Source organism: Sceloporus occidentalis, unplaced genomic scaffold (assembly GCF_023333645.1).
Source record: "Sceloporus occidentalis isolate IW3139 unplaced genomic scaffold, rSceOcc1.0.p SCAF_5, whole genome shotgun sequence".
Taxonomy (NCBI): domain Eukaryota; kingdom Metazoa; phylum Chordata; class Lepidosauria; order Squamata; family Phrynosomatidae; genus Sceloporus; species Sceloporus occidentalis.
In genome coordinates this window covers 181,834,613-181,860,249 of record NW_028316985.1, presented here as the reverse complement: position 1 = coordinate 181,860,249, position 25,637 = coordinate 181,834,613, and the positions used below count along the sequence as shown (strand labels likewise).

At 40.8% G+C, this 25,637-nt stretch overlaps 1 protein-coding gene across 7 annotated transcripts in view; it reads left to right on the top strand.

The window, feature by feature from the left end:
* The window catches only part of LOC149313245 (catenin alpha-2), a 609,699-nt gene that overhangs the window by 437,883 nt on the left and 146,179 nt on the right, over positions 1-25,637 (top strand). For all 7 annotated transcript variants that reach the window (XM_089526338.1, XM_089526340.1, XM_089526339.1 and 4 more), the window contains 2 exons: positions 3,236-3,316; positions 21,392-21,544. In XM_089526338.1, the coding sequence (XP_089382464.1) occupies positions 3,236-3,316; positions 21,392-21,544 (234 nt within the window). The remainder of the gene's footprint in view (positions 1-3,235; positions 3,317-21,391; positions 21,545-25,637) is intronic.

Sequence of the window (25,637 nt, the reverse complement as noted above, 5' to 3'; positions counted from 1 at the left end):
TAAGACAGTGGTGCCATGGAAATCTGTCTAACTTTGAGAGTTGAGGAGCAAAAAAATCATTGGAACCAAAGGACATAAAGGAATTATAGTTGTACCCCCACATTTGCTGGTTTTCCTTTTGCCGAGGTGATTTTTTTTTTTTTTCAGATTTAGCAGCTTTACAGAATGGCCATTAAGGCCAGCCTGGGGGCAGAGTCAGGGCATGGCATCCACACAACACATGTCCCGACTTCACCCCAGGCCAGTGTGACGCCACGTGCCGCACCACACAGCAGGCAGCTTCACGATGCTTCTCTGGCGCTGCCTCTACATGATGCAGTGCCAAAGGAGCACGGAAAAGCTGTGCACTGGCAGCTATGGAGCCCTTTCCACAATACAGAAAAGAGCCACTTTTTGCGCTGTGGAAAGGCCAGATGGGGCCACAGCATGTGGTTACTGCGACCCTGATCTGGCACTAAAAGGGGTAGCTGCAAGCCACACTTTAGGGGTGGTTTGTACAGCCCCTAGGTATGTCCTCTCTAGGAATTCCTGTGTCCTCTTGCAGAATGTGACTGTAAAGATGCTGGAGGACCTAGGGATTCCTAGAGAAGGGGTCCCTCTGATTTTTTTAAAAAAAGCATTCACAATTTTTATTTATATTTATTTATATTCATGGTTGTTCCCCTTTTGTGGGGTGGACCCTCACCTGAATGTGGGGGGTAGACCTTTGTAGTTGGGAGGTCACAAATCATTTCCCCAATGCCCTGTGACGTTTCTAAGCATCCAGTTTGGTTTTAGAAAGTTCCTTGATATCCAGGGACATGGATTTCCTTTTGAATTATTTACCTGTTTCCAATTAACAAATAGCCAATGGAAGTGGATTTTTCAGCCCCTCGTTGACTGCTAAAAAATCAATACTTCATTACTGGAAATATATATATATATATATTTCTCCACCTGAGATTCAATGGATAGAAGATCTAACAATGCTTGCTACGTTTGAAAGAAGGTTGTATAGATAAAATTTACAAATGGACTCAAAGTTGGACAGCTTTTATAGAAACTTATAACTAATCGTGTGTTTATTTTTCCTCCTTTTGCATTTGTTATTTTCCCACTATTGTTATACTGGAACAGTACTGTATATCTTTTGAAGATAAATGGGTTAATAAAATTCAAGATTTTATGGTGAACCTAAGGAGAACCTATCACGGGGTTTTCTTGTCAAGATTTGTTGAGGGAGGATTTGTCACTGCCTCCTTTTGTGGCTGAGAGAGTGTGATTTGCCGATCATCCAATCGATATCCTTAGCTAAGATAAAATTCAAATCATGTCTCCCAAAGTCCCGGTCCATCATTTAAACACTCTCTACCAAAGGATTGCCCCTAGACAAAACCCAATTATGATGCAGTACAGACTGCCCAAAAAGGGCGGCCTTCTGGCGGCCTAATTTCCTCCAGAGGGAAGCCTCAGCCACCAAACCAGGTTCTTTTTCCGCTGCAATTGTTACATCAGGAATGTGCCAATGATGCACTCGTGACATAACTGGTGCAGTGCGATGTGCGGACACTATCGTCTGTTACATCACAGTGGTGGCGCCCATGTACATGGGGCACCGCCATTGTAGCACCGCAAGTCTGTGCTAGGGTTAGGGACCATGGGGTTGCCACGTGGTCCCTAACCCTAGTTGCACCACAGCTACACTATAGAGGGGCCTCTGTCCTGGGCCTATGTTACCATGTATCAAGGGTGGAGATTGTGTGGATCCAGATGTCTTTGGACCACAGTTCCATGTTTTAAGATCTTTGGGAGGGGGGGTGCTCAGTCTACTATCAGCATAGGCAAGTTTGGTATTGCTGCTCCTTGGAGGAATTCCCTCCCATGGGGGGCTCAATTTGCCGCTTCTCTCTTCTCTTTTTACAACCTGGGAAGAACCTCTTTTGCTTACCTGGTCCTTTGACTGTTAACAGACAGTTGCAAACAGTCTTTTAATTAGGGTGCACTGTAATTTTATCATCTTTATAGTTTAATTGTCCTGTTAAAAGTTGATAATAATAATAATAATAATAATAATAATAATAATAATATCATATTATTAATATGATGATGATTATCATCATCATAATCATCATCTTCATTTTTATATAGCACTAATAACTTACATAGCACTGTAAAGGTACCAAAATTAGAGAATCCTGCCAAAGTGTACAATCTAAAGAGGTTTAACGTTTTAAATACAGTCGACCCTCAGTGGGGGTTTGGTTCCAGGCTCCATGGACACCAAAAGCATGGAAGATTGCACTACATAGTATTCATATTATTCAAAAACAGAGAGTCTTGCCAAAGACATACAATCTAAATACGTTTAATGTTTTAAATGCAGTGGACCCTCAGTGTGAGTTTGGTTCCAGGTCCTGCTGTGGATTCCAAAAGCATGAACGATTGCACTCCATAGTATTCAAAAACAGAGGGTCCTGCCAAAGGTGTACAATGTAAAGATATTTAATGTTTTAAATACAGTGGGTGCTCAGTGTGCGTTTGGTTTCAGGTCTACTCATGGATGCCAAAAAATGTGGATGATTGCACTCCATGTTATTAAGTGACAGCAAAATCAACATGCACACTCTTCAGGACATGTATGTTCAACTCACTGCTGTTGAATAATATGGAGAGTGGCAATCCATGGCTGATCAAATTAGCAGATCCAATGCTGATCAATATAGATGATTCACTATATGATTTTTTTTTTAAAAAAAGTTTTAACATTTGTATTATCCATTGATTAAGCTGTATTGTTAACATATTGTGAGCCATCTTGAGTCCCATGTTGATAGAAATAAAATAATTCCCCAGCATTCCTGAACATTGCCTATACTGGTCAGGACTTATAGTCCACAGACTTTTGAAGGGACACATGATTACCATCCCAAATGTTCCCCGAATGCTCACATATGACACTAATGAGAACCATGGTTTATTTCCCCCCTCCTCTCTTTTTTATAATCAAAGACACCATATGCATGGATGTGCACCATGTGCTCAGAATCTATGACTTCCCTTTTCGCTTCAGTGAAGGGCAGATATCCGCTGTCATAAAGACAGGCATGCTCAATTCATTTGCTAATCTCAACGAAGGAACTCTGCCTATGCCTTGCAGTGCCTGGAGCTGTAAATGGAGCAATATTGCATATTTGATGTTTGTACAGGCTGTTATTCTTAATTAATGGTTTGCTTCTGTGTTTATTTTTTTTAACAGACTGGCAGGAAAGAAAAAGGCGACCCACTGAATATAGCAATTGACAAGATGACCAAGAAAACAAGAGATCTACGAAGACAGGTATGTGGTGCCAGGTATTTTTGCAGGAGCTTTTGATGATGCATTGTTAAGTGCATAGATAGTTCTCAGCCTGGGGACATATGTACTATGTTGGCCAGTGCCTTCTTCTGCATTTGAAAGCACAGGCAACCAGAGGGGGAACTAAGGCATCAGCTAGCAAAGATAAAGTGAACATAGTGGAGTATAAGAATAAGGCCAAGCAGATATGTTGCAGTAGATCTTCAGCAAAGTGACAGCATTTGAACAAGGGGAAGGATAGAACATCCTTTCCTTTAACTGAGATGGCTGAAGACTTCCAAGCATTGACCACTGCTAGCCTGGCAATGGAAGAGTCAGTAAAGGAATCGGATGTGTTGTCATCACTGAGTTCCTTCCAGTTGTTTCTGAATTATGGCTACCTTAAGGCACACAGAGTTTTCTTGGCAAGATTTGCTCAGAGGGGATTTACCCTTACCTTCCCCTGAAGCTGAGAGAGTGTGACTTACCCAAGGTCACCCAATGGATTTCCATAACAAACTGAGGTTTCAAACTCTGGTCTCCAGAGTCATAGTCCAAAGCTGAAACTGTGATACCACTCTGGCTGTCTTGAGGGTGTGTGGGTAGATTAATGCATCATTTGGTTAATAATAGGGAAAATGCGATGAGTTTGGGTTTAACAGAAATGGAGTTAGATCAAGGGGCAAAACAGACAGCCCCAAAAGAGTGGCTTGCTGTCAGTCCTTTGTGCACCAGATCGGGGCCATGACAACCGCATGCCGCAGCCCTGATTCAGGGCTTTGCTGGCTTTAAAAGAAAAGGCAAAATGCCACTCCTTTCAGAGCCGGCAAAAAGGCGCCCTTGCCACTACTGTGGCACTTTTTGGCACTCCTTTTGGTGTGTTTCATATAAACGCTGTGCCAAAGGAGCGTTGTGATGCCACCTGCCATGTGGTTGGTAGGGTGTGGGGGCATCAGCGGGGTGTGCAGTGTCTAAATGCCATGCCCACATGCTGTCCCCACGCCAGCATTTCAAGCCAGTCTGTACAGCTCCTAAATTCAGATTAATTGAGAAATAAGGTAAGCTATTTTCAATTTTTTGTTTGTTTAACTAACCACCTCTTCCCATCTAACCCCCTGCCATCTCCTTAAGCCAATATGGTACAGTATGAGCTGGGTACAGATGTCCATCCTCATTCTCCTTTAGAGTAAAAAACAACAACAGAACAATAGTTTTTTCTGGGTTTTCCTTACTCTTCTAGAATAAATTCTAGAACATGGCTTATGTGCCCGAAAACCCCACAAAAAACTATGGATGCTGGCCATGAAAGCCTTCAACTTCACATATAACAGAACTGTTTCCATATTTAGACAACTAAAATTTGTAGAAACACTGGAGCCAGGCTTTGAGCACTATGAAGCACTCTACTTATTTTTACTTTTTAAAAATATATATTGTATTATTTAAGCCCAATGTGGGTATCAGAATGGCTTATGATAAAAATTTAATTAAGCAAAACATACTACAAAAACTGCAAGCACAAATAATGCAATGAGCAGAACAGCCATTTGGTTTGAATCCTCTGTTTAGAAATTAATGCCTCAAATATTGATAAGAATAAATTAAACATAATGTCTTTTCTTGATTTATTTTTTTTATTGGTCACATATTCTGAATCCAAAATGCTCCTAAAACCCAATATTTTTCATGAGTAGCTGAGATAGTGACACCTTTGCTTTTTGATGGTGCACAAACTTTGTTTCATGGACAAAATTGTTAAAAATAATGTGTATAAAATTACCTTTAGGCCATGTGTTTAATGTGTATATGAAACATTAATGAATTTTGTGTTTAGACTTGGGTCCCATTTCCAAGATACCTCATTATGTATATGCAGATATCCTAAAGTACGGGGGAAAAAATCTGAAATCCAAAATACTTACTGTCCCAAGCATTTCAGATAAGAAAGACTCAACCTGCAGTAGTTTCCTAAAAGTAATTTGTCAGTGAAATATATCAGTCAAGGCCTCTTGTCTATTCTTTTACCGAATGCTTATAATTCTGTTCTTGCAGAAAGTGTCATAGCTGGCCTGCAAGTCAGGATATGGAAGAATTTCATCCTAAATGAAAGTTAGGATATGGAACAATTTCAACCTGGAGATGTCAAGTTTGGGACCAGGTCCCACCTACCTTCCTACAGTGGGGTGAGATCACCCTCCGGAAATCTGATGCAACATTGTTCAATGTCAGTGTGGATAAAAGGCCATGGGAGTGAGCAAGGCAAATGCCACAATCCTATCCCACATCAACATTGTTCATTCTAAATTGATGCTTTGAAGTGCTCCAGTAAATTCCCAGAGGATGAGCCTCACTAATATCCAAGTGCCTAGTCTGACAATTCATGGGGCGGCCCATTATGGGGGGGAAACTATTGCAAGTCTAGATAGTGTGTTTTAGGAAATTACTGCTCTCTTTCGACATGCAATGCCTAGCAGAAGTATTCACATTACCCATCTTTGACTGTTACCCAAGTTATTGTATCACAACCAGGAACTGAAGCTGGATTCATTGACATTGCTACCAGTAAATGCCCACAAGATTCTCAACACTAGGAGAGAATCAAGGGGAGATAGTGGCATATAAATTAAAGAGAGTGGTGGGAGATTCAACTCAGATAAAAGAATGTACAGTTGGCCCTTGGTATCCATGGACTTGCCATCCACTAATTTGAGTATCCGCAGATGGCAAACTTGCATTGTCCCCAATGGCAGTTGCATGCACATGGCCATACCACCATTAGAGACAACCTCCTCTGTCCCAATGGCATCACAAGGTCGCAGCTGCACCACCATTAGGGACAGAGATTCTGTCACCCACTTCTTTCCAATTTTACCCATGGATCTTACCTAAGATTTGGTTTGGAGCTGAGCTCTGGTGCCCCAACTAACTACAATCCCCAGAATTCCATAGCATTGAGTCATGGCAGTTCAGGTGGTATGACCCAGATTACTTCTGCAGTGAGGACACAACCTAGGAAGTTCAGAAAGCTTAAAATCACTAACAAAATGCAGCTCCAATCCATGTTAAAATACTTATTTCCTCCCTTTCCTCAAGTTTCATAGGAGTAACCAATTTCAAGCATTCCTTGGCTGTGTGGAACACATATGCCCCCCATACATCCCTTCTGAACCTCAAACAATGAGAAGTAAAGAATGAAGGCAGACTGTGAACAAAGTGTTTAGGAGTAAGCAGGCATGTCAGAGCGGCTGCACATTGTGCCGGGCGTTGCTTCTTCCACTGCGTGGAAAAGACAGGGAGTTTGAAGTCTGAATAGAAGTTTTGCCAACTGGCAGGATTCTTTGCTCTTCTCCTGCAGACAAGTTTGTCAAACTGAACAAAACAAAGGTCTCTTTCATGGAAGGCGGCGGTAGGCATGGACATTCACAGCAGCAGGGTATTCCCTGCTGCCAGTTATTTGGTTTTCATGTTTGTTTGTTTTTCTTAAAAAAAAAAAACTCTTTTGGAAACAGAAAAGAAAATTACTTTGTGGATAATTTCTAACTAGCACAACTTGTCCTATGGCAGCAGGGAGCACATGGCTTCTGAGACATTGTGTCAATGCAGTGGCATCAGGGGGTGAACAGATGATCATGGCTGTTTTCCATGAGATAGTGAGTCTTTCAGGGTCCACATAGGGGCCCATTCACAATACAGTAAGGACCTCTGTCTGGATTTAGCTTCAGTTTGTTTTTCCTCATCCAGCCCATTACCTCCTCCAGGCATTCGTTCAGAGGAGACACACTATCTTTAGCTGAAGTTTTATTTGAAGGCATTCAGAAATATATTTGGATGTCATTGGCATACTGATAGCACCCCACCCCATGCCTCTGGATGACCTCTTCCAGCAGTTTCATGTAAATGTTGAATGGCATTGGGTATAGAATGGCAATTTGTGGTATAACAGCTCCATTTTTGAGAAGGAGCTATCCCCAAGCACCACCATCTGGGATGTACTCAAGAAATAGAAGTGGAAGCACTGAAGCACAGTGTCTCCAATTCCCAAATCCCTCAGGGGTTCCATAAGGATACCATGGTTGATGGTACTGAATGCCACTGAAAGATCCAAAAGCACCAACAGGGACACACTCCTCCGTCAATGCTCAGGCAAAGATCATGCACTAAGGCAACCATAGCCCTTTCAACTCTATATCATGATCTGAAGCCAATTTGAAATGGGTCTAGATAATTTGTGTCATCCAAGACTGCCAAAAGTTGGGAAGCAACTGACCTCTTGATCATCTTGTCCAGAAAAGGGAGATTTGAAACTGGTCTGTAGTTGTTTTAGTCCAGGGGGCTCAGGGAGGACTTTTTAAAGAAGTGGTTGAACTGCCATTTCTTTTAAACAAGTTGGAAACCTTCGCTTCCTGAGAGATGCATTAATAATATATTGGAATTTTAATCTAATTGCATCGCCTCCCTGGACGACCAGCCAGAAAGGACAGGGATCGAGGAGACAAGTTGTTCTATAATAGTGCTATAATTGTGTAATATGAATGGGTACCTGGTCTGAACATCATTTGGTGTCGATCGCATTGGCCTGGAACAGACGGGCCTTTGCAGCACCCTCGTCATGTGCGAGGGCTGCCTAGTGGGCAGAGTGCCCACATGCCTGGCAACCCTCGCACATGACGAGGGTGCCGCAACTTCGGCACGCCCACCAGACATGGCGCGTAATGGTGATGTCGCACCTGCACTGCCTCTAAACAGGGCGGCACAGCTGTGACATCACTGCTCCATTGCTGGCGCTTTGGGCAGCAGAAGTGCACCACAAAATGGAGCCGCTTCCGGGCACTCCTTTTTTGTTCCACAGCAGTGCCGCACAATTGGTTGCTGCAGCGCTCTTGAGGAGCAAAGAGAGGCGCCGGGGACACACCTCTTTCTGGCGGTCTGTACCTCGCCATTATATACCAATGGTTGATTGTTCGCCCATCTCACCCTTTTATGTTTTTCAGTTATTACACCAAAAATTGCTTCCCTAGTCTGTTTTTTTAAGTGCTTCCCTACTCAGTACAATTATAATGTTGTTTTTTGCATTTTTCAAGATCTCTTGATTTCTTTGTGAAAATTTTGTGAAGATGTTTTTGCAAATAATCATATTTGCAAAGAATTTTTTTTTGCAAAAATGCACTCATAAACAAAGTATACACACAAAAAGAAAACCACATCACAAATAATATTTGAATTTTTCATGGGGTGATACTTTTCACTCTTGTAGAGGAAGATGAAAATGCTTTACATCGCTAAAACAAAGTGATGTCACATCTCCATTTAGTGCAGTTTTAAAAATCTCTACAGATTATGTTAGTTATTGCAAGAACCTATGTGTGAGCATACAAAAGATTTTTAAAAGTTAAATTAAATATCCCAATAAGAAGCTTCCCTGCTTATTACACATTAAAAGAATGCCTAAAAAGTTCTTTTCCTGCTGGTGAAAGGCAAGCAAGGAGGCGGCCAGACTAGCCTCCTATGGAAGAGAGTTCCAGAGGTTGGGAGCAGCCACTGAGAAGTCTGTCTCTCCTGTTTCCTTACCAAGTGAACTTGTGATGGTGGTGAGACCAAAAGAAAGCCTTACCTTTAGGACTCTGATAGGTTTATATGGAGAGATACAGTCTTTCAGATAGTCTGGACCTAAGATATATAGGGCTTTATAGGTCATGACCAGCACTTTGAATTATGCCTAGTGGAAACAAGCGAACCAGTAGCCAGGAAGCTCTTTCTACAAGAGAGCTCTTTTCTCCCTAAAACTGGCCTAATGAAAGTAATTCACCTTTTCTATTTTCCTCCAAATGTATTGAAGTGATTTCTTGCTCAACCACAGTTCTGGTGTAAATTTTGTGATGCCTTAATCACTGAAAATAAAGAAATTAATTGCAAACAAATGGTTATTTGTAAATAGTTACTTCTGTGGTTTGTGCTTCTGGCTTTGCAGTGCTGGTGACTGCTTTGCAGATTATTGTGACATGGGCTGCATGCCTGCATCTACACTGCAAAGTCAACGTAGTTTGACACCACTTTAATCGCCATGACTCAGTGCTATGGAATACTGGGATTTTTTGCAATATTTTACTTTCTCTGTCAGAGAGCTTGGATGGCACAACAAACTACAAATCCCAGGAGTGCATAGGATGGAGCCATGACAGTTAAATTCTGAAATTTGACAGCAGCCTTGGTAGCAAAATAGGACATAAATGATATGGGAGTATAGCAGGTGTGGGAACCCTGTGGCCTCCAAATGCTGATGGACTGCAACTCCCAGAATAGGCAGTGGAGAGGAATGGTGGGAGTTACAGTCCAACACCACAGGTCCATCATCTGCTGAATTTCCCCCTACCACTTCCGTCAATACAGTTCCTTCATGTCTTAACCATGTAAGAACCAAATGTTTATCCAAGTCTTAAAATAAAACAATTGTCTGGTTCTCCTTCATCTTCATTGTCTCTCATCAAATATTGTATGATGGTATTTTGTTATGTTCTCCAGCCACTATGCTTCAGGAAAATCATGGCCACTGAGTTTAATCTTTCCCCTCCTTAGATAAAACCTTGTTTTTCTGGTGCATCCAAACCCTGTCCTTGGTATCTGGCTTTATGGAATCAGTAATAACAAGCTCTTTTCTCCCATCTGCCAATCTCCTCAATGACCTATATGAAATTAATTAATTGTTATCTGGTTCCCAGCAAAGAGAGATTATGAAACAAGCAGTGAACTGCCATCAGAAAGATGGGGTCTGTGTTGTGTTTAGCAGCTTCAGTGCTGAAGCTGAGGATCACAAGTGCACGCCGTAATGAGCTCTTGGGGCTATATTGTCAATATCTGTTTTGCTCATATTTAATCATAAGCCTGCTTGGCAGTGAATGTCTTTTATTTCCAAGGACTGTTACCTAGAAAGAACAAGAGCTAAAGCATAAATCCAAGTGTTGATTCTAATACTTGAGCCATTTGAATCAATGGGACATGAACACTTCTGTAAGTGCCACTAATTCACTGGGTCTACTCTGCATGGCGTAGTGGTTTGAGTGTTGGACTATGACTCTGGAGATCCTGGGTCATACTCTCTGCTCAGCCACAAAACCCATTGGGTGACCTTGGGCAAGCCACATGCTCTCAACACACACACAGTCTTTTTGGAACTCAGAGCTGAATTTGGTCCAAAGGGTTTTTGGGTCTCAAAAGGTCTCCCTCTTGAGAAAATAAAACACAATTGCTCTGTTAGAAGATACTGTACCCCGAGATATTTGTGAACATTGACTGCCAGCTTCAGACACGAGGCTTAGAGAGAGAGAGAGAGAGAGAGAGAGAGAGAGAGAGAGAGAGAGAGAGAGAGAGAGTTTGGTAGGGAGCCTTCAAGAGCTCTTTCACACTACAAAAGTAGAGTACAGTGCACCCGCATTATACACGGACGCGTTTTACGTGGATTCCAGCATACGCTGGAAGCCACGACGGAAGTGAGGGAGGCGTGTGTTGGAAGGAAGCAATGGTGCGCGCTCCTGTGGCATGCGCCCCACACGCCACTGCTGTGCCTCCGTGGGCATGAGCCCCATTCATTTGAATGGGGCTTGAACATCAGCGCTTTTTCCTTTACACTGGGGGATCAGGAACGGATCCCTGCATAAAGGAAGGGCGGACTGTATTATCATTCCATTTTAATTGCCATGGCTACAGCCCATGGAACCGTGGGGTTTACAATGTAGAGAGAAGCATTTAGAATTCTTAGGCTACATCTGCACTGCAGAAATAATGCAGTTTGACACCACTTACTCTTCAATGGCTCAGTGCTTGGAATTGTGGAAGTTGTAGTTTTGTGAGATATTTAGCTTTCTCCATCAGTGCTCTATTGTCATAGCAAATTACACATCCCAAGATAGGAGAAGGCATGTTTTTGCATCCTTGGGTTTTTCTGCATGTTTGGAACAAACATCTGACAATTGCATTATTATTTTTAATGGGGGGGCTGGGGCTTGGGGAGCTTCAGAGGTAACAGATCTAGGGTCCACATGTGGTCCATGGGCCACATTACACTAACCTCCATTGTAAGAACTGTTGGAGGTGCCCAGCTTGGGGACTGTTCCTGCCTTGCTCCCTGATGGAAAGGGAGAAACACAGCTGTTGGCATTCATATAGATCCCATTTCCTTGTATCTCGTGGTTTTAACCAATGAATGGACTAGCAATTGTATAGATACATACCTTGTGTTGTTCCAAGGCTCTGAATAAACAAGCTGTGACTATTCCAGCTCCAATACAGTTGTCAGTTGCATGAATGTGCTACGTTGGGTCGTCTTCCTCTGGACACGCTCCAGCTTGTCTACATCCTTCTTGAATTGTGGTGCCCAGAACTGGAGACAGTATTCCACATGAGGTCTGAGCAGGGTAGAATAGAGTGAATCAACATATAAATAACATGGAATGAGTGCAGCATAGGGAAACTATGGTGAGGTCCGGATGCATCCATTTTATGAATTCTGCCATTATAAATGAGAACAGGATAAAATCATAGAACCACAGAGTTGGAAGAGACCACAAGGGCCATCCAGTCCAACCCCCTGCCATGCAGGAACTCTCAATCAAAGCACTTCAAAAGATGGCCATCCAGTTTCTGTTTAAAGACCTCCAAAGAAGGAGACTCCACCACAGCACTTACTGTCGAACAGCCCTTACTGTCAGGAAGTTCCTCTTAATGTTGAGACAGAATCTCTTTTCCTGTAGCTTGCATCCATTGTTCCAAGTCCTATTCTCTGGAGTAGCAGAAAACAAGCTTGCTTCTTCCTCAATATGACATCCCTTTAAATATTTAATCAAGGCTATCATATCATCTCTTAGCCTTCTCTTCTCCAGGCGAAACATATCTAGCTCCCTAAGTTGATCCTCATAGGGCATGGTTTCCAGGCCTTTCACCATTTTAGTTGCCCTCCTTTGGAAACGTCCCAACTTGTCATCATCCTTTTTGAACTTTGGCCCATTACAAACGGGCATAAAGTATGGACTGGATCCGTATTAGGATTAGAAAGGGGCGTCCCTTCCGGACGCCTCAACCCTAATACGGACCCAGTCCGTACAAAATGGTGGTGTCCGTTCCACACAGGGGCTGCCATCTTTACATAGTGGATGTGCTGCGTCTGCACATCGTGCAGCACATATGACACTATGAGTGCGCCATTGGCGCCTCGCGCCGTCATATCTGCACCGCGGAAAGAAGCTCCATTTTGGGGCTTCTTTTTGCTCCGTGAGGGAGCCGCGCGGTTTGGCTGCTGCGGATCCCTCGTGGAGCAACTGGCAGCGGTGCGAGACTGCCCCTTCTAGGCGGTCTGTAACGCGCCTTTGGTGCCCACAACTAGACACAGGATTCCAGGTGAGGCCTGACCAAAGCAGAATAGAGTGGCATTATTATAGGATGCCACACATCCAACATACAGAACAATGTCAAAGTAGAACAGGAGGTATTTAATCATCCCTCAATTGCCAATTTTGCCTTAAATGTCACTTTGGCTTGAGATGCATACTACCTGAAATAATTAGTCCAGGTTTCCTCTGGTTTCACTTGTGAGGCCTATCCGTGGGCTAGCTAAGCTTGGGTTCCTCAGTTTCAGGCAAGAAATGCCACGAATAAACTGTGTATCTTTTCAGCATCCAAAGCAAAATGGACTGTCTGTACCCCTGCATGCACACTGTCTGCACAGTAGTTGCTATATTTTGCAAGCCCAGCTCCTGGACACCCCCCTTCACTGCCAACCACCGATCCAACTTGAAGGTGCCATTTCTATCTCCAGGTGTGATTAAGTTGCAGCTGAAAGGCTCGCTTGTTTTCATGCCAATCAATATTTGATTGCGCCCACACAATGGCAACAAGTAATAGTGTTGTCAATGACTCTTGAGATTCCACACGCTAAGCAGGGAAACGTTGAATGCAATGCTATTTGCCTCAGTTGCCAAAAAAAAAAAAAAAAGTCTAAAAAAACAAACCCAGGTTCAGTAAACTTTTGTTACTGGCAAGCTCTGTTGCATGCCAGACACTTGGTAAAAGTTTAACAATCAGGGAGAGCTATCGGTCTCCCGCTGCAGCATTACCTTCTCATGTCAGCATTAGGCCATTTAATTCCTTTCATGACTGTACTTTGCAAATTGGCATCTCTCTCGCTCCCCCCCCTTTTTTTTTTTCTTTTCTTCCCTCTTCTTCATAAATATGTGCAAGGAGAAATAATCATGCAACAATGAAAAAAATGTCATCCCAAAGAACAGTTTAACCTTTCTGTAAGCAATTAGAAATTGTGACTAAGGAATGAAAAAAAGTGCTCTAGTCTGGCAAAGGGAGAAAGAGAGATTTTTCCCACTCAACCCCTTCTCATCGACATAATCTAAGGTGAATAAATACGCAAAAAAGATGTCCTCATGCTATGGTGTGTTTGTTGTTGTTCTCAGATATGTGGGTATATTTTTTACATACACACACATGGTAGGATGGTTGGTAAAGCCTGAATGCCCCCTTTGGGTGCATCCACACTCTATGAATAATGCTGTTTGACATCAGTTTCACTGCCATGGCTCCATTCTAAAGAATACTGAGGATTTGTATTTTTGTGAGGCATTGACACTCTTTCAAGAGAAGGTTAAAGATCTTGTGAAATTACAAATCTAAATCCCAGGCTTCCATAGGAAGGAGCTACAGCACTTAAAGTGGTGTCAAAATGCATTATTTCTACATTGTAGATGCATCCTTGGTCACTTGGGCCCCTAAAAAACTAAAGCGTTTTTACCCCCCCCCCCCCCCATCCTTTCCTAGGTCTTCTTTCAAAGGTGAGCTTTTCATCATCTCTCTCTCTTTTAAAGTGTTTAGTTTTGGAGGACTGAAAAAGGATTGGAGCATAGCAGATGTGAATCAATATTACATGCCATTTGCACTTAATAATAGTGGTAGTAATAATTCCTAGCATTTATGTAAGAGGTTTCAAAAGTTTACCTACATTCACTCCATAATCCTTTCAACGATCATGTAAGGTAGATCAATATTATTATCCCCATGTGAAAAGGAAGGGAATGGGAAAGGGGCTTATGTTTAGCAAACAGTGGCTTGCACACATCCATCTCATGAGTCCATGACTGTTGTGAAATTTGAATTAAAGGCACCCTTGCTCACAACAACCAAACAGAGTCACTAAAAACACCATAGGATACCAAATGTACTCCTCTGGCATGTCCTAATTCCTGAGTGAGCTGGAGATAAGACCATGTGGGTATGCAAAGAAACTGTTGTACATCCAGTATTTCTGGGAATAAAAGATCTCTGTTAAAATCCTTTTATGGTTGATCTGCACTCCTATTGATGCCCCCTAGGATCATATTGGCTTTATAAGCTGTTGCATCACATTCTTGCCTCAAGGCCTCTTGAGGTCTAATAAGATCACAGATCTCTTTTGCATGTACCGTTGTCAATCCAGATGCCCCACTACATCCTATATCTGAGCCTTTCATTTTTTCCCCCCTGCATAATTGCATTACCTTACCTTTGTCCCAGTTTAAATTCATTTTGTTAGTTTTGGCCCAACTCTTTAATCTGTCATTTGAATTCTGATCCCACACTCTGGGGTAACCTGTTGTAACAAAAACAATAATTGCTCTCAGTAAATTCTGCAAGTAATTTTCAAGTCCAGTTCTCCCAACCATGTTCACTGTTGATGAGACCTGAAATTCTTGACAACCTTCCATGCACCTGATGAATGGGCTATACTTCATGGAACGTCTTGTTATCACTAACGCGTTGGACTTTTGTGGCTTACAACCTTTATGTAGTTCTCTAGCAGATGCTAGAAAAGGAACAGTTGTGTTGTGGGAAGGTGATAGATATATACGTCTCACATCTACTATTTTAAAATTATGCTACAATCTGATATAGCTCTTGCCAAAATAAGTTTAAAATGCCTCTGGTACCCTTCTCATTTTCTTTTTGTTAAAGATTAGCATTGCTAATTTTATGAAAGAGTCATGAATAGATCCCAGTTTCTGTTGCAATATCAGGGTATGGGTGGGGGATAGGATGAGCTTTCCAACAGTTATTTACATTGATGAATGACTCTAATTGGATAAAATAGCCTGGTTCTGCTGAGCTAATACCTTTGAATATCTTGTCTGTGACAATTAATATTCCCTTGTCATGCATCCGTTCAAGCTATTAGAAGAACGCCTTATGTTCACATTCCTGTCACATTTAACAAATGATTTTGTCAAGCCATTCCTTATAGGCTATTGTTGATGGATTGCTAAATTTTTGGTATCCCATTACATATGTAAAAGCTGTTAACCATACCTTTCAATGTGCATACAAGGGCATTCCAAAAAGTCAGCTCCAAAAGAGATTACAATGCTTATTTGCCTGAAAGTTCTTTTTTTAAAAAAATCTTTAAATGAAGATAAGGGTTAATCTGTTAAGATAAGTGAAAGGAAAATGGGACCATGAGAGAAAGAATGGCCCAAAGGTCTGTTAACTTGTGTATTTTAGTGTTTCTCATAATTAAGAGTGTATTTGTTATTTATCTATTCACATAGTTCAAAAAGCTAGCCTTCACACACATGACTTAATTTCAGATCTATATCTTTTCTGTGATCCAAAATGGTGTAATCCCAAATGGTGTGATCCCAAATGGTTTTCCATGAAATGATTCATACCTTTAATGATCTTCCATTTTATGTCACTCAAAAGACAGATCAGGGAATAAGGGTTCAGCTTTGCTGGATGGAGTCCCCCTCTACAATCTCAGATTTGCAACCTGGTCATACTGCTAGACTCAGATTTGAGCCTGAATGCTCAGGTTTTGGTGGTAGCTATGAGTAAAACTAGTGTACCAGCTGTGGCATTTCCTTAAGATAACAGATCTAGCCCTAGTAACACATCCCATGCTTTACATCCCACTTGGATTACCATAACATACTCTATGTGGACTACCTTGGAATTGGATCCTGATAATTTCAGTTGGTCAAATATGCTGGAGTCAGGCTGCTGACTGGTCCTGGTTACAGGAAACTCAAAACTCCCTTGTTGATACAGTTTAGCTGGTGATTAATCCATTTCCAGGCACATTTCAGAGTGCTGGTTATGATTTTTGAAGCCCTATACAGCTATAGGGGCCAGCCTGTGTAAGTCATTGTAGGATGGGATTTCTGGCTGCTGAAGTTCTGTTGTCAAAGTCTTTGCAGGACTAGGCCTGAGCTGCATGAACAGCTGGCTCTACTCATGCAGGGCAGCTGGAGGTATGGCCATTTAAGGATTGTCCCCTGGGGAACACATCTGGAGTGTGATGGAAATGTCTAGTAGTGGTGGCAGCATTTTCCCTGTGTGGTAAGATGCTTCTTTGCTGCCTCCCGTCCCCATCATGATCACTTTTAGAACACAACAGGCCTGTTCCAGGGCCTGTGCGATAAAGTTGTATCTTTGATCCCAGGGCTCCAAGGTTGACTCACCTTCTATCCTTTCATAGGTTAGCAAAACTGAGTACCCAGCCTCTTGGGGGCAATTGGCTTACAGACTGTAAGCTGCTTAGAAAGTGCTAAATTCACAGATAATCAGTATAGAAATGTAAATCCTATTGCTGTCCAGATGATGCACGGCCCAAGCCTCATTCTTCTCTGAACAGCCTGGATGACATCTAGCATGTCCTGCACCAAAGTTAGGACATAACAAAGATACAATTAATTTTTAAAACTTTCTTACCTCTTGCATGCCATGGCAGCTGTCTGCATGGGCATCCCACTGGGCTGCCCAGCTCACCCACTGTTGCAGTAAGTTGCTGATTCTGAGGTCAGAATGAGGTACCCAACATGTGACTGTTGTTGGACCCCTCATTCTGACTTCAAAATTGAGAAAGCAGTGGCAACAGCAGACATGCCAGGTGGCCCAGCAGGATTCCCATTGACACAGAAACAGAGGCCAAGGAAATGGGGGCATATCTAGGCAGCTGTGGGGCCAGGATGTTCTGGGCTGATCCTGGAGAATCCTAGCCAGTGCAGACAATACACTGAGAGTCTTCTCAGTGGCTGCTCCCAGTTTGTGGAAACCCCTTCTTCCACAGGAGATTTGTTGTGTCCCCTTTCCTCTCTTCCCACCTGCAGGCAAAAGAATTTTTATTTAACAGACTTTTGACTCATATTCATGGGGCATAAAATAAGTTTAATAAGGCTGTTCTTTTATCCCTTTTATTGTGTTTTAAATGTTTTTTTAATTGTTTCAATGTTGTGTTTAAGATTATAGTGTAATGCTATGAACATAATTGCACAGTATAAAGGTACAATTAATATTATCACGAAACATGAGAGGAACAAGTCACTTGCCTGTAACTGCTGTTCTTTGAGCTTTTATCTTGAATTCTTACATATGAGCTACTTGCAAATGTCCAGTGCATCTCTAGAAAATTCCAGAACTGTGCTGTTGCTTTGGTTAAAATCCCTGCCTACCTCTTTGTGTGGTGACCATTGTGGTTTCTATTCACTCTCTCAGTTCCAACTCTGTCATAGCAGAAATGTAAAACACCTGCAAAAAGATTTTTAACTGGGGCTGGATACTGGGAGCACACAGTTACCAAGAGCTTAGTGCACCATAACTGTTGTAATGCCTATTGACCATCAAATCCAGGTTATAGTCAAAAATCAGAGAGCCAGCATGGCGTAGTGGTTTGAGCATTGGATGATGACTGTGGTGAACAGGATTCAAATCACCACTTGGCCATGGAAATCCTCTGGGTGACCTTGGACAAATCACACTCTCTCAGCCTCAGAAAAAGCAAAGATAAACCCACTCTGAACAAACCCATGATAGTTTTCCTTTGAGGTCACCGTGAGTCAGAGACAACTTGAAGGCACACAACAACCATTCAAGGGACACTGCAAATTTGAGTCTTGATGGTTCATCTACCTATGCACCGGCCATGGTATTGTTTGGCAGTTGCTATTTGTTTGAATCCGTATCTCCATTTCAGTAGTTTGTATAACCCTAATCCTAATAATAATACCTCAAAGAACTATTGCTCCTTAGGAACAGGGACATCTACATGCAGATAAGCCATATGGCTTCACTGATTCATGTAAAGAGCACATCTGTGTGAAGCAGCCTAGCTGTACCCTAGGTACATAGTAATTTCTGCTTAGCAAAGAGTGGACAGTTACAGAATTAATGTATTTCTCAGTGTGCTTGCACTAACCGAGATCATTTATCTGAAGACTAAGTGCCCAGAACTGTCCAAAAATTTAGGAACTCTAGTTATTGGGAAGAAGAGTGTTTCTCAGTGAATGTCTATATACTGAACCAGACTGCAGTTATTTTTTTAATCATAATTTGAAAAATGGAAACACTAAAATGCAAATTGGAGGATATATGGTAAAAATATACAATATGGTTTAAAAACAACAACACAGGATCTCCCATGTGGTCTTTTGGTGAGACCAGTGTTACACTGATTTTAGAGTTTTTCTGATACTGGTTTCCCTTGGAACCCAGTGTCTCTGATTATATGTGTGTCTCATGAGCATAAATCCTTTCTAGAATACACTTTAAGAGATTAGAGTCATTGCCTTGTAACATGTTTGGTTGTATTCCATGCATATTTTACTTTATTTTAGACATTTCAAAGAAAAAAAAACCATGTACATGAAGGAGGGACAATGATTTGTTATGCATTATTTAGTAATCTTAGCTTTATCTCTCCCAACTATATGACACAGAAAGTGTCCACGTTTCTGTTAAATGAATAAAGGGTTGTATTCCTATCAAAAATTGAATGTGTGTAATTAATATATACACACACATATACACACATAAGGAATTCTTTTAAAGAAAGAAAGAGCTAGCCAAAATATCACTTGAAAACAATAGCACGATCCTCTCCTCTGTCACTCTTGAAAGCACACATTAGTGTCAAGCTTTGCCTGGTTTTTTAAGGGAACCAGAAAGATGACTGAAACTATGAATAATTCATTCTTGGGATAGCAATCGTTTTCTGATCATGTAACAGTCATGGCTTCACATATTTCCTTAAGGTTTGGGGGGTGTTGTTGCTATTAAAAATGAAAAACAGTGCACTCAGAGTCAATGGGTTTGGAGCAATCTAGCCTGCGGGTGTAACAAGAAATTAGTCTAGTTAAGTCATATATCTTTTGGTCAGATTGGAGGTCAGTTAAGGTAATCCACCAAAGAAAGCTTAGAGAGCCAGCGTACACAGACTTCAGTGATAACTTTTTGGATGTTAATCACCGTTTATGCCAGATCAGGGAAAGCATGCTTTGACTGAGTTCCTTAGTGTAGAAGAAAAATCCCTAATGATTTTCTTCAAACGCAGACCTCTAGTTCTTACACAGAAAGACTTTCTGCTGGTTCCTCATTTATCCCTTATTCCCTTTCTTTTACTGTTCACTCTCTGCTTCCTTTGTTTCCTTGTCTTGCTTCAAAGAATAATAGCAATGGAAGATAACCCAATGAGTCATCTACCTCCATCAGATAGCACTCATTTGTTCTTATCTCTGTCTCTGCCTTCACTCTTCTTCCTTGAGTTCTGCCTCTCTCTGTAGAAATTTAGATGAGAAGATTTTTGTGGCTGAGATACATTTTATGATTGCATTTCAAGTGTCATATGCATCAATGGTACCGTAAAATAAAAAAAAATGCAGTCACCTAGTCAACCCAATGTCCGAAAAGGCAGGTATCCCATACCAAATATTTATTTCTTTGTTTCCATCCTAACTTTCTCCCAAAGTGGGAATGCAAGGTAAAACTCACAGAAAGAGTAAACCCAGTACAGATAAAAATGGATAAACATATGGTATGGAAATATAAAATATACAAATAGTCATTATGTTAGGTATAAAACTGCAATTGTTTTACAGCAAGAATCCATTGAAAGATCTTTCCTCAGCCACTAGTAAATTGGTGAAAGTTCATGAAATAAAAGTCTTTGCTTGACATCAGAAGAACTATGGGAAGGATGTGCAACCTAGCCACTGCTGGAAAGAAATTCCATAACCCACAAACAACCACTGAGAAGACCGTCTTTTATACCCTACCAGATATACCTGCAAGGGTAGGATTACCAAGAAAGATCTCAAGGTCTAGGCAGGCTCACATAGGAACATGGTCCTTTAGATAGCCCAGTTCCAAGGCATACATCTAGTCAAGCCAATAAATGTACAGCCTGATACCAAAATGTCTTGAGTTGTGTTTGATAGCCAAGTTAAAGTTTACCATAAAAATGATTGGTATTCACTGTTTACTTTGTGCTAAGTATTTCATTTATGCATTGTATAATGTTTTTATTTTTTGTGTCTCTTCCTAACTATCCTGAGTATTTTGTGGCTGTTCAGATAGATTTGTATGAGTTCAGTGAATGAGTTATTAAAATGATTTTTTCCCCAGTCTGAAGAAATTTGGTGCAGATTAATTTTAACTTTGTATGTTTTAAAATTTTATATTTGTAATTTTTATATTTTTATGATTTTAATTGTACAATTTTAACTGTTATGTTTTATATATGTTCATCGCCTTGGGTCCCATTTTGGGAGGAATGCAGGATAAAAATAAAATAAATAATATTTAAATGAATAAATAAATAATCAATCAGGTACTTAGATTTTTATTTTTATTTTTTATTATTATTTTATTGTGAAGTTGAAGGCTTTCATGGCCGACATCCATAGTTATTTGTGGATTTGGGGGCTATGTGTCCATGTTCTAGAAGAGTTTATTCCTGATGTTTCGCCAGCATCTGTGGCTGGCATCTTCAGAGAAGTTACTCTGAAGATGCCAGCCACAGATGCTGTCGAAACGTTAGAAATAAACTCTTCTAGAATATGGCCACATAGCCCGAAAAACCCACAAAAAACTATTATATTATTACTTTTCAGAATAATATGGATGAAGGACTTAAAATCCATTCTTCCTATAGGCTGTTAAGGATTGGTGTATGTATTTCTAATGAAAAATGTATTTATAACGGCAGATCAGTGCTGTCAGCAGTGTGTATAGATAAATGCTCAGTCACTTACCGCTCTCTGTTTTCTTTTATCACAGCTCCGGAAAGCAGTGATGGATCACATATCTGATTCCTTCCTTGAAACCAATGTTCCATTACTGGTTCTCATTGAAGCAGCCAAGAGTGGTAATGAGAAAGAAGTGAAAGAATATGCTCAAGTGTTCCGCGAACATGCTAACAAGTTAGTTGAGGTAAGTTATTTAGACTGCAGCCTTATGCATGCTATGGGTGTATGTCTTTGCGGATTTCATTTTGGTGTGGAAACATAAGGAATTTCAAAAGCTAGGTGAGATTAGGAGTCTTTTGATAAATGTTTTTTTCACACTTCAGGAATTTTTTTTCCCAGGAAAAAGTGCCCAACTTACAAAATGTTTTGAAGCAGTTTATTTTCCTGTTATTTTCCTGAATAAGCCATCATGACGATTCAAAAGATATTTTCTCACTGCAGAAGAGAATATGTATGAGAAGTCTAAAGTATACCTTTAATATCATGTACCTTAGAGTAAGTCCCATTTAACTCAGTGGGCCTTATCTCTACACAGTGGTCATGTGTAGGACAACAGCTTCATGTTAAGGGCTTGAAATATATGGGCAGCAGGTAGTAATGTTAGGAACATCATACAAATGCAGTAGCAGTGTTGATGTTTTTTTTAACAAAACTGGGTCTTTCTGTGAAGCAACTATAGCTGTTATAACAAAATCAGGCTAAAAAGACTGTCAGTTGACGAGGTGAGAGAGGTAAGTAATTTTACAATCTGGCATTTGTGTGTTTGGAAGGTTGCTGTCATACCTCCTTCACTATGTACTCCTTCCATTTCATGTTAGAAACCAGGGACTGGGCCATTTCCCTATACTTGCCAGCACCAGCTAGAGAATGGAAAAGAAATTTAAAAGAAGTAAAGAGAAAGCTGTCTTTGTCACATGAAATTAGTTTTATTCTGAGTTCATTGGCTATTGTCTCAAGTCTTCCAGTACCTTCTCTTCTAATTGTAAATGACTGTCCAGGGTTTCAAGGGCACATCCATTCCAGGTTGTATCTTCAGCATCCCTAGTAAAGGCCAACTGTTGTTACAGAGGTGGAATGAACCTGCAGCAAGAAAGCTTTTGAAATCTGAGATAACAAGGATAGCACCTGAGACATTCTGCATGCAAAACAGATGCTCTGTGACTGGTACAGATAACTATTTCTGATCCAATGGTTTGGGCAGTGTTGTAATCCTGCCAGTTGCAATAGCCCACAAGTGGTGAGGCCATAAAGGACAAAATGGTTTGACAACCAGACAGTGCAACACCTTGAAAATACCAAGTGTGCACCTGGTCTCAGTTGAGCCCTTTTATTCCTCTTAACTTAGAAATTTTAAAATTAATTACATTGCCCAAACATGTAACAATTGAACTGGGTTAATTCAGCAGGTTAACTATCTTGTTAATAAAGATCTTAGTGTGTGGTCACACCGTGGGATTGGCAGAAAATGACATGGAGATTGTCACTGTTGACTTTAGGGAAGCACATTTTGTTACTTCCTTCTTCAAAGGGTCTCTCTTCTTCCTTTTAAAGCTGTCTGCCTCCAACATGGACTTTTTCTTCACATGGAATGCAAAGCACACACTGTGATTGTTGCCTGGCAGTGTTGGGAGCTGAGCAAGTTTGGGAACTGTTGGGCTGGGGAAACATGTGGTTTAATTTTACAACCTCTTCAATTTGTATTTTGTTTTTTAATTAATAAAATAAACAATATATAGAATTCCATTCAATTTGTCACATACCTTACAGCTCTCATTTTTTACCACCTCCACCAACATGTACACTTCACTCATTCTTCAAATGCTTTGTTTGTTAAAGGTAAATTGCTACACATTAATTTCAATTACAGGAGGTCTTCTCAGGATATCTGATGTCGGGGATCCAGCAATTATTGTTTTCCAGTTATTCTTTGAGTCCATTCGATACCATTGGTTCTTTATTCCCCCTGAAAGCTTGCAAGGGATCAGCAGCCAGTGGCTCAGAGACCAACATCCTCTTCCAGTGAATGGATAGCTACAAAGATCTTAATTCAGTGAATCAAGAGGATAACTCCTAATTTGAAATTTCTGCACAACTGAATCATTGTATCTTTACTACTTCCCCATTCCCAATTAAGAAATGCGGTCTGTAATTATTAATGAAAGAGTGCAACTATCACATGCAGAAGCCAGGGATCACAAGTGCAGTCTGTAGTATCTTCAGTTTTAATGGTCTGCCATCTAATAAGTGCAATCTTCTCTGCACCCATCTTACCATAACTGTATAATTAAAGGGGTGTAGGTTAAGAAGAATGAGTAAGCAAAGGGGAAGTGACCAGGAAGCAGATTGGGAAGAATGGGGAGAGAGAGAAAGGCAGAAGCCAAGATCAAAAGAAATGGGTAATGGTTTTGAGAAAAACTTTTCACTTAATTATCTAAAAGCCTAGTAGTATGCAAGTTATATATTAAAGAACTGATAGGGGGTTCATTGTACCTCATTTCAAATAAGATTCTGTACTAATGTATATTGTACAATCAGTCCAGAATATAATCAGTAAAGGGAGAACATTTCCTGAAAGGAGTCATAATACACCCCCCACCCCTAGACAGACTCCACTTTCCCTTTATATAAGCATTGTCATTCGGCCTTCAGGGCTCAAAGTTCATTCTCAAAGGTCTCAAATATTATATATGCATGTCCAGAACATAATTGGTAAAGGGGGAGAAATTAATGAAGAGAGTCGTAATGCACACCTAGGCCCATTCCATACATTTCAAAGGGGCCTTGGTTCTTCGTGGCCTTGTTCTTCTTCTAAATAAGCAAATCACTCTCCACTCCACTCCCATTCTATTCCAAGGTTGCATTTACACTGCAGAATTGTTGCAGTTTGACACTGCTTTAACTGTCATGGCTTAATGCTACTTAATTCTGGAATTTGTAGTTTTGTTAAATATTTATTCTTTGTTAGAGGGTTTGAATATCACAACAAACTACAAATCTCAGGTGTCCATAGGACGGAGGCATGACAGTTAGAGGTGTCATCCATTCTACAATCTGGCAGCAGCCTAAGACCCGCCTCCCACCTTCTTTCTCATTTTCCCCCTTTTTGGCCAAAGCTTAGTTGCTTTTGTGCTCCAGAAAGATGTTTTATTCTCTTTCTCTCTCAGTCTCCCTCCATCTCCCTCCTTCCTCCTACCTGTCTTCCAAAGAAAGCAGGAAGATTAGTCTGCATAACAAGGAGACGTGATGCATTTCCTCCAACCCTAATACTTATTCTCATGAGGATCTAGCCCTTTCTGTTTTAATTTATGTGACACAAGAAAAGGTTCTTTCCCTTACAAATTCTAATGAACTAATTCATTAAAGCAAATTTTTCACTTCTGTTAAAATGAATTGGAGAATCCAGAAATTTATGTGAAATCACTCGAAAGATTTACTGAATTAACAGCTTAATTGATTAGTCAATGAGTTCAGTTCAAGTTCTGCTTTAAGCACCAGGATCCATTGAAATTGTTATGATACTGCCTCCAAATTTCATGTGTGCACAGTATCAATGTGTGCAAGGGGAGGGGGAGAGAGATTTTGACTATTCAAGAATAGAAATGTCTCAGGTTAACATTAGTCTTGCTTAGTTAAAATCTATTTACTTGCCCAATTTAGTTCTGTATTGCACCATAAGATTGAATGCCATCCAGGCAATTGAGGGCTAACCTATATTTCCTGTGTCTTGTCAATAATGTCTCCAGCATCCACAAGTAGATTTCACTTAAAACTTTGCCAGCTGAGCAATACAGCAGGGTAGCTGTCTGTACCAGGCACAGAGCCAAATAGATGTTCCAGTGCACTGTAGCTGACACGAATGGATTAGAAAGCACATTGGGTAATTATTAAACTGTCTCTTCAAAATAGTTAATGCAGTATTAAAAAGAGAATGTGGGGAAAGAGAAGTGGCTTTCTGTTGGCATGAATTGTCCTTTTATGTCTAAGCTCCACTTATAGTAAATAAAAAATGTGATGGGTTTCAGGCTAGAAAGTATGTGGAAGGGAGAAATGAAGTGCTTTCAGGATCTCAGCCTAAAGATGTATGCACAAAACATGTTTAGTAGAACCCATCTGCATACACTCCTGGTGTAGTCCTTTTTCAGTAATACTGACATACACTGTGGTGTCAGAAATGCAGGCACTGCCATCATACCTGAGCTTATGTGGTTATAGGAACAGCTGCCAACCCCACTACATGTTTTCAGCCATATTGTTTTCTGCCATTACTGCCAACAGTT